The sequence below is a fragment of the Papilio polytes genome, unplaced genomic scaffold, assembly GCF_000836215.1.
Source record: "Papilio polytes unplaced genomic scaffold, Ppol_1.0 DF821067.1, whole genome shotgun sequence".
Classification (NCBI taxonomy): Eukaryota; Metazoa; Arthropoda; class Insecta; order Lepidoptera; family Papilionidae; genus Papilio; species Papilio polytes.
In genome coordinates, this window is record NW_013528137.1 from 2,105,596 (window position 1) to 2,115,877 (window position 10,282).

Here is a 10,282-nt window from a genome sequence, read left to right on the forward strand (position 1 = left end):
CGTCCGCCGCACTGTGCGCGTGCGCTTACGAATTGCATTCCCATACTGGGTAACGGCGCTCGCTCGCCTTTCTCCTTCCTTCCAGAGGTGCTATGGTGTCTCTCTCGCTCGCACGACATGAATGGAGGCGCCATGGAATGCGGTCGCGTGACGTGCGCGGCGCCGACGCCGATCTCGATGCACTTAAACATAGGGCTAGCTCTGCCATTGTAAGGAGAATCTTTGTGAGTCCGTCCGGCAGCCGCCGCTTGCCGTCGCACCCGAGAGCCGCGAAATATCTCGTTACTTGCTTCATGAAGTCTCTTTGTGTAGCGAATTCCGCGCACTACCTACTATTTACAACTCACCAAGTTAACTGAATAAGTGAAGGGATCGAAACGTTCACCTAAGCTAAATTATCAATGACAATAACGTAATGTCACGATGGGAAAACCGTGTAAATACATCTATAGAATCATGTATAAAAACGTACTTTGTATAAATTATGAAATTCCCAAACATAATCTACGTTAACAAAATTTGAATATTGTTTGAAAACTATCAGTTTTACTTATTTAAATGACGTCTGTTTACTGTTGTAATTTGAATATGGTTAAGATTTTTTTGAACAGAACGATATCGATACCTTTCATAAGTTCCGCTCAAAGAATATATTACGATGATTGTGGATGGATAAGACGGTTTCATGTTTAGGTGCGATTTAAAAGTCTCTAGTTGTGTTTAGCACGAGTGCATAGTAACGTGTGTTTATATGAACGGAAGCCGATGGGCAACAATGTTGTCCAATACAGGCTGTCCAATGTGGAGCGAGTCCGGCACTCTCTCTGCAATGTAGGCAGCTGTCAGTCCCATATCTAGTAACTTAGGAAATTTTTGTATTAAGATCAAGTTACTTTCAATACTCTATTGTCATGTATATTTTCGCGGTAAAATACGCTATTCAGTTTGCTATAACAAAACCTCAAACTTGCATGTAATATCACACACATGTTTAAAAAAAAATTAGTACCGATAAAAGTTCCGGCTACCTAGAAAAGGACTAGTAAAGGGCAATTAAATGGGAGTTTACAAAATAACGAGTTTCTCGTTACATCACTTTACAAAAGCAACTTATCTTGGGACTCTTACGTCGGAAAAACGAAAAACTTAACGTTCGAGATTCTTATGTCACCAAAAGAATACTAAGCTTATTTGACTTATCTTTAATCTTAACTTTCTTATTATTCAGAACAAGTAGAGCACAAGTTTAGCAATTGTGGTTTTGTTAAGTTACCGTTAGCTTTAATAGCTAAGAATCATATAAATACGTATTACCGTCTCTAATATTTTCTCTGAAAAACAATAATTTTGTATAGGTTATAGTAGAGTAGTTACCTCTAAGATTCATTAAACAAAACTTCTCTTGTTGTTTTCAATTAGCAATTAATAAATCTGCGTTTTTAAATATTCTAATTAGTCATGTGCATTTATTTAATTTGTTTTCTGTTAGTTATTTAAAAAAACATTAACACAATGTGTTCAAAAAATCAGAATCGATATAATAATGCAATTCGAATCGAAGTGGAGCAGATTGTGTTGTCACGGCGGCAGTGGCGGGCGGCGGTGGCGGGCGGTGGCGGGCGGCGGCGGGCGCTATGCAAGAGGCTGCTGCTGGCCTCCCAGCGGAGCCCCGCTGTCTGGCGGCCGGCCTCCGCCCGCCCCGCGCCTCCCCGCCGCCGCTGCCTAGTCTCACCACTTCATCGATCACTATCCAACACGCATCTGTATTAATGTAACTCTTGATGACCCTGTACTATGGAATCTTATCGCTGCTCTCCTTGCATTCTCCTTACATCCCACCTTGTACGACACAAATGTTGAAACTAAACCTATTTGTCCATGTTGACTGTTGCCCATTTGAATAAAGGACTTTTGTGTCGTAGTATCAAATGTAACTTAATGTGCACTACTCAACTTTTACTTAACATGCCGGATACTCGAGCGAGCGACGTACGGCATTTAAATTTGTATTTACGTATTGCGGAATGTTATATGGACGTATAAATGTTTGGTACAAACCCGTTGTGTATAATTGATGTAACGATTTCTTCTGCGTATAATTATAGCGTTACAAACAAAGCGTTCGTAAAAAGTGTTAAATGGCGTAGAAATCGGTCACTAACATATCATTCATTACGTTATGAAAGGCATTTTTGGGTTGTGAGAATATTCGATTGTGAGAGAAAGTCGAATATATATGTTATACATGTATATGTATGTATTAATTGCTTTTTACATTCTCTGTCAAAAACTTTTTAAGCATCGTGTGGAATTACACTCAAAATGTGTATAGGAATTGTGGTGTAACTATGTCAACAGTATCTAATCGTATACGAGTAGGTACGCAAGCGCCAAGTAAACAATCATAATAGGGATAGACATAAGTTTGTGGGTATGTCGCACCTCACTAAGACTCTCCACATTGAACACGTGCGGTGCTAGTGGTCTGTCTTCGCACTGCGCACCCATCAACTCTGATTGCAATAGCCGCTACCGCTACCGCTGCCGCCACCACCACCGGCGCAATTCGAGTAAATGCTCGATGGAAAATCCGACGTCGGCGAGTGTGCGGTGCAAGCTTTGGTCCTGCGTGTGCAGAACGTCGGCGAGGCCGTCGTATGAATGGAACCTCGGTATCTAGGTCACGGTGTCGTCAATGGGCCGTCGCGTCGAAGGCCCCGCGCGGCCGTCTCTTGCGCCCTCATCCCGTCGCCTCGTGAAAGTTGCCGCGACTTTCGCGACCGACCGCCCGAGCCGCACAATATTTTACACTCTAACGCAACTAAACTAAGTCACAATTCGTGTAAATCCAGCGAACATTCACATCCGCTTCGACGTTTTATGCTCGTCTCCGACGTTGTCCACGAAGGCTCGATGGCAGAACTCTATTCTTGGAATCCATAAGGTTCATAACTGCGCTGCGATCGTAAATCGGGCGCGCGGTATGCTCGCGCTTAGGAATTCACTTCCGGGTAGGTCGGAAAGTGAAATGGACTCGTCAGTGATGTAATTGGAATTCGGATGTATCCGGAGTCAGCGTTACACCGTTCACTTATAAAGTTTCTATGCGAAACTGTTGACATAATAAGTTTACCGCTACAGCTTTTTCTGTACTGGAAATCAGTGCGCGCCGCTGCTTACATTTGTTCCTACCACTAATGTATATTTTATCCCCTTAATTTACTTCACTCACTCACTCTAACTTTAGGGTAGGCTCCGAGCACCTCGGTGGGGACATATAGTGAGCTGGTGATGATGATGATGATGAATATACTTCACTAAATTAAACGTGTTCCTTATATTTTGTATAATACAACACAACTTTAATCTATACTTCTATACTAATATAATAAAGCGTAAACACACACTACTTTGTGGCGTAGGATGTCAGAATATTTTTGAATAATTCTTTCTTTAATAAAAAGCCCTACACTTACGACACACTTTAGGCGATATAATTTTACGCTATTAAACTTGGGAGATAAATAAATTGGAAAAAGCCTTCATGTAGGAAAGGGACCATAAACTACAAGCTGCCAAAATTAAGGAAGCAAGGTTGCCATGGTTTGTCATGTCATGTCATGTTGACATTTGCAATAGATAATTTGACACTTGTAAACAATAAAATTAAATTTTTCATAATTTTATGCGGACAAAGTCGCACGGGAACTGTTAGTCATAAGATAATATACGTTTCAGTGAGTAATCAACTTGTGATAAGCTTTGATAGGTATTATATGTGTCAATAAGTTCGCACACTCCAATTGTAACATGATCGTGTTAGATGGTGGCTACCAAATTGGCTACGGAACATAATTACCCGTATACTATTCTCTCTTTGTAAGCAATGTTAACATACGAAAGTGTTATAAAAATATACAGAAGTTCATTACACAGTTAATGCTTCTAATATACAAAAAAGTTGTCGTGAATCGAGCAACATTTTTTGATTAACCAATTCATCCAATATCACAAATATGACAAACATCAAAATGTTCTGTACTCTTTCAATAAAATGTGACAGGTTATTTTGTTAAAAAACTTCATCGAGTACAATGTCCTTTAGCACTGTGAAACATCATTTTAACTAGTAGTCCATCTATTGCAGGATTAATATTGTAGGTCCTAAAAGAATAGTAAAGTATAGTTTTTCGATATATGTACGTCTAATTTGGTATTTCATCCTTATTTCGATAAAATTGGAAAGTGTCTAAAGAATGCGGCACCAACATGACGAGTAGACGCATCAAAAATCTCGAAACCACTTCTATAATCAATGTTATTAGTTATGGCGTTTTTAAATAAACTTAACGAATTTATTGCCACTATATGGTATTATGATAGAAGTTGAAAGCTTTCAAAGTTGCCGCCATATCGTAACGTGCATAAACCTACACCTAAATTCTAGTTTCAATATATCTATATTTTTGGGACAGTAAAAGCAATTATTCCTTCTCGTGTATTTATTGTATTGTTATTGGTAGATACTAAACTTTCATACTAAAAATAAATAAAGTACCTAATCTGTAATTCAAACTTATTATCTGTTGCAACGTTGCAATAAAATCAAGTAAATCGACTCCCAATCTAAGCATTTATGTTTCTGTGTTGACTGTTCATCATTTGAAACCGTATACCGTACAAAATATCACCCGATCGATATTTTAAATGATAGGTTTCGAATAAATAAACTTAAGAGCCCCATTATTTTCTATCAAACGACAGTTACGATTCAGCGTCGCGTTATCGATTGACATCGATGTTGTGCATCGATAAATCTTACACGATTGCGTCAACATATCGATAAAACTGCACTATATGTGTACGTGGATACGTAAGTTGATCAGCATCAATACTGTGTAATTTAGTCACGATTCTCGATGTTTATTGACTTTTGTAACCCAATCTTTACGAATGACTCGTTTAAATAGATCGATCTCTTTGTGAAGTTTAAGATATAGGTACTAAGATATATTTAGGAAATGTAGTTCAATCGTACAGTAATAATCAGTCAAGTGCCTATTCACCCTACTCTTAGGCTCTTCCTACACCGGGAAACATAAATCCTCGGAACTAATTATGTATACTAGCGCGTACTAGACACAAACAACATAGAATCGCGGACGCAAATCGTCTATTTTCTAAGTACAGACATACCTAATACGAATTTATAAAATGTAAACTGCATAGATGTACCTACCTAGTCCACCATCTTGAAAATCCCAGCAGTATCAGAAAAGCTTATGAGGATCTTGGTAAACATGTATATAGGTAGCGAGCAACTGGCTTTGGCTACGAAAGATCGGAATGTCTCCGACACGTAAATGTGTACGGGATTTCGTAATTCGTTTAGGGACTAATATCGCCGGGTTTCAAAGATTTACGTTGCCTTGTATACGAAGGGTCTTATAAGCAACCAAGTTAGGGAAATTAAGAATAGGTACTAGGAGAGAAACACATAATAAAAGAAAATTCGAAACTCTTTGCGTTTCGTTGATTTGTAATAACTGATTATCCCAAAAAAATGTGTTAGTTAGCTCGATTGATTGTCTTTAAACATAACTCCAATGTGTTATTAAACATTGGAGACAACTGTTATAAGTACATTTAAAACAGTAACATGTAAAATACGAAACTAAGGGCCTGTCCCACCAAACTATAGATTTCTGATAACAATCCAACTTGTAAAATGTGTGATGGAAAAATCGAATTTTGTTACCTTATCTGACTGAGACGTCATTTTTAAGCTATCTGAGCCTCTTATCAACCAGTGGTAGGACAGGCCCTAAATGTAGTGGTAAGAGTTGCATTTATATACGGTGCAACAGCTGCAACAGACGCCCCTTCCAAGTACAGTATAATTAATAATCGGTGGCCGCAACAACGGCTAACAGTATCGTAATTGCTTCAATTGGCTGCCTTTGTCAATCTGATTGTTCAGCACCACAATTAGTACATGCACTGTAATGTACAGCGTACTGTGTCAATGTGATATCGAAACAGTTCAGTTGAATTAGTCTTTTTGTCTAAGCGATGAGATAAGTGGGAAGATTAAAAAAAAATATGCTTATATCATGTAGTTAATGGAATCTGAGAACTCAAATTTCACATTCAAGAAACCAGACTTGTTTTAGTATAGTATACTAAATCATGTGGGAAACTTTCTGGCAAAGAATTAAAGATTGATGTGTTCAGTTGTTTAAAAATTAATCTAAATAACAATCAATCGCGTCAACAGTTTTTAAAGCTCAGTATTATGGTAACAAATAGCTGTTTCCAGGGCCACAGACTTCCTGCGGGTTCACTTTACTATAGTCTCTAGACCTGATCATCCTGCATGTGGTTGTGAAAACATTTATTGTGATTACCGATTTGATTGCTGTCAATGTAGATTTGTGGGTTATCCATTTAAGTTGTAGCTTACGAAACTTCGCACATAATCGCCAACTTGCCAATGCATGGCCATTTGTCACTTCACACACGTTTACATTCTCATGTTATTATAGTGATTGCTCGAGTCATATTTGAATTTTAAATGTAAATAAAACAATAAATTACTTTTAGTTAATAATATTTTATTTAATGTTTTTTTTACGGAATTACGGTTAACTGGTAAATTACAATGTCAAGTAGAGGACTAGTTAGCGCTTGATATAGATCGATTCCTTGAAAACATTGTGTTCTTTTCTAGTTACGTTCGCATCGCACTTCTTAAAAAGAGAAGAAAGAATATACTTTGTCGTCTTTGCTTTTGTTTTCAATTATTCTATGCAATTAAATTAGTCGTTTAAAAATATTAAAATAAAACCAAGTACTCCGCGTATCACTTTACTACAACATTCTTGGCAATGAATTTGGTATTTAGATTGTTCTAACTAATACTTTTCAGTTCAGTCGATGCCAACTAATGTGAGTGAACTTTGTAAGTCAACTGTTCCCATGCTTTGTACCTTCCTTAAAATTCGATGAAGGTCAAGACGAGCTTTTCATATTCCTAATCACTTCGTAATGTAAGTTATGACGCTGCGAGTATTATTATGCAAATGGTTCGCTATTATGTAAGGTGGTGGCGGCGACCTTTAGTAGGGACGGTTGCGTTTAACGGTGACGGAGGCTGTACAGTTAGCCGCATTCCTAGAGCGCGGGGGCGGGGGCGACAGGTGCCGAGCGGCTCGCGGGGACACCGCGCGTCCACTACACAAATGTCTTGCCGCATTTACCTCCCACATAGCTAGCTGTATTCCACTGTAAACGCTCTGAAGCTTTGGTCGCATACTTATGCCTTTGTTACGCGACTTAAGATTAGATTTATGTATGTGTTAACCTATGCCTTTCTTTTCTGTTTAGAAATTTGGCGCTCGGCATCGGGATTCAGAATTTCCCCGAGGGCCTCGCCGTCAGCTTGCCTCTCCAAGCCGCAGGGTTTTCAGTTTGGAGAGCTTTTTGGTAAGTCAATAACTATAAACATGTTGGCACCTACAAATGAGATTTACACGCGCCGAGGAGTCATTGCCTTAGAAAAATGCACGTGTCAAACGAGTATTCTTTTAGACAATTACATAAAGAACGTTCGCACAGTGACATAAGACGAGCGGAGAGCGGTGGCAGCGAGTGGTGGCGGCGGGCGGTGGCAGCTCGGTGGCCGGCTAGATGTTGAGAATGCGCGCGTGCGTCGTTAGGCCGGATGCCAACGCAACCAGACTGTGCGACCCCATTCCTCCTCACACTAATTCATTTAGCGACCGCCGCCGCCCGCCGTCGGAATCCAAACACTCTTATCACCATACTGATTTTTTAACATTTCTAAACACGCGTACATTATTTACGCGGGTTTTTTGATTTTGAAATTGATACATAACAAACATAGACCAAAAATGAATGCAATTACATTATTAGTTATTAAATGGTTGGTAGTAAAAGGTAGATTTAGTCTATAGAGTATTCTATCCAGAGCCCAAGGGGAAAAAAATTACAAAACCGAACAAGTTAGTAAATCTTTTGAGTTTAAATAAATGTCCAACTCTTTCTAGATGCTTAAATTTCAAATTTTCACAAATTACGAGAGGCCTTTTAGGACAGAGCACACGTGATACGTGCTCGCATTGCAAATGATAGCAAATAGGTAAAAGTTGTAAATAGTCGCATTCCGTTGGATTCTAGGAACCTCTGGCGCCGCCTGGCCGCCTAGCCACTAGCCGTCACTAAGTATCTATGTCTTGTTTACGAGTTATGATATCACGTTACATTGAAATATTTGCAAATTTTGGGCAAGATTTCTGGAATGTTCAGGTGTTAGTTCAATCCGTAACATTCTCGAAAAAAGAACATTAAGGGTTGCATCCGTATTCTATACAGAAGTTGACGCATATTCCCAACATGCGCACACGCAAGAATTATTTGTATGTAACATCGCTCGTCTATTTAGAGTATAGTTTAACTTTAGTGCAGAACTAAAACCGAAACTGATATAATTTGAGTGCAACGTGCGCGTCTAATAGGGCAAAGTATTCGCGGCGACGCTTCCTGGTCTCTAGGTGGAAACGGACAGGAATGCGCGGCCGCGGAACTCCCGGCGAGCGTCGACCCGCCGACCGCAGCGCACCCTCCCATACATTACCGCACAATTATCCGACAACTGCCCCTCGCACAATTATATGCATACTCGATTGTATGCAAAACTGTCAACCACTTAATTCAGATAGTTATCTTCAGAACCAATGACCGTAACTATAGTTGCAGGGTTTGGTTAAAAGAAAAATTTGCTATAGTATCTGTACTCGTACTATACATTCACTTAATGGGGTTTAAGACTTTTCTGTGAAATTAAAGCACAAGGTTTTGTCTAAGTTTTAAGCATCTCAAATTTGAATCTGTGTGGTTTCTGAGTATTGTACGACGGCCCAAATGACATAGGTATTTCGTTGATATGCCATCAAAACGTCATTGAACGACACAAAAATTTAACGTTAGAGGGAGGAGTGTGCTCTGAGTGCGAGAGTTAGCAGATAGGTCGCGGAGTGTTTGCGGAATGCGAGGAGCGAGGAATGCGGCCCCGGCAAGAAGCGGCGTCGCCTTCGCGCCCGTCGCGTGCCCCGCCGGCCCCGCCCGCCCCGCCCGCCCCGCCATCTCGCCAGCCCCGCCGGGGATCGCAGGACCCTCATCATCCTGCATGCCCCTTTTTACTCGATAATTACGATATACTCAAACCCGAAAGATTTCAACAATTAACTCTTTGAAGAGCACCTTTTGGTTTAAGTCATTTTAAATTATTTGACGTATTTAAAGCGGCCATTGCTGATAATTATGAAAAGACATCGTTAACATGGAGCGTTCTTTCGTAGTAATTATATTTGCCGGATAGTGATTTATGTATGTTCCTAATTACTCTTCTAATATTGGTATCTAGTGGCTAAATAATATTATGACCAAAGCTAATCCTCATAAGACGTGTTATGAATTAGGACGATATAAGGCGATGAATGGCTTCAATAGCTCCACAAGCTACCACTGATGTGCATGTTCCCACAGATATTCTCCTTAAGCCAGATTTCTCTAATATATTGTTCCTAACAAGAATGATTTCCCAACAGGTTGTAGGTAAGCCAAAAATGTGATATCTGAAAGCTATTTTTATTTCAAATCGATTAATATCAGCTAAAGCAGCGATTCCTATAGTCCACAGGTGATTCAACAAATATTACGGTCTGTGGGAATTTACAATCGCCCCTTACCACTCTGAGCTTCGGACACTATTAACCATTTTATTGAAATGATGCCGACTCACATATTCTATTTAGAAAATACCGATCTCTCACACTATCAATGCCACTACGACAAGGCTTCTATAATGGATAAATGAAGGTAACATTGTTTTTAGACGACTGCAAGCTTGTAAATTTAATGTGCTCTACTTGCGAAACTGGCATGAATAAAACGATCAAATAAATTAACGCAAGCCCGAATCTTATTATTATCTGTTTTAGATTAATAGGTAACTCTTAAATGTCAGTTTTTTTATGAATAAACCAATAAGACTTAATAGAAGGCTGACTCGAAATAGGTATTTGGCACAAGGCATGGTCGCTAATAAGTTTCTTGTTGCTATATGTATTAAAGTCTTTGCAAGTTTTTTGTTTCGTGCTATGACATAATCAAATTAACCAGTGCGGTGATCCATTGTTGCTGAGACTCAGCCTGCGGTGAACGTTCCCGTAGGCCGCTGCGCCCGCCGCCTGCCGTCACC

The 10,282-nt window shown here is 39.6% G+C and overlaps 1 protein-coding gene across 1 annotated transcript in view; it reads left to right on the plus strand.

Annotated features, from left to right (window-relative positions):
* The window catches only part of LOC106109808 (zinc transporter ZIP11), a 40,305-nt gene that overhangs the window by 20,504 nt on the left and 9,519 nt on the right, over window positions 1–10,282 (plus strand). The window contains exon 5 of the mRNA XM_013291424.1: window positions 7,387–7,485. Coding sequence (XP_013146878.1) covers window positions 7,387–7,485 — 99 coding nt within the window. The remainder of the gene's footprint in view (window positions 1–7,386; window positions 7,486–10,282) is intronic.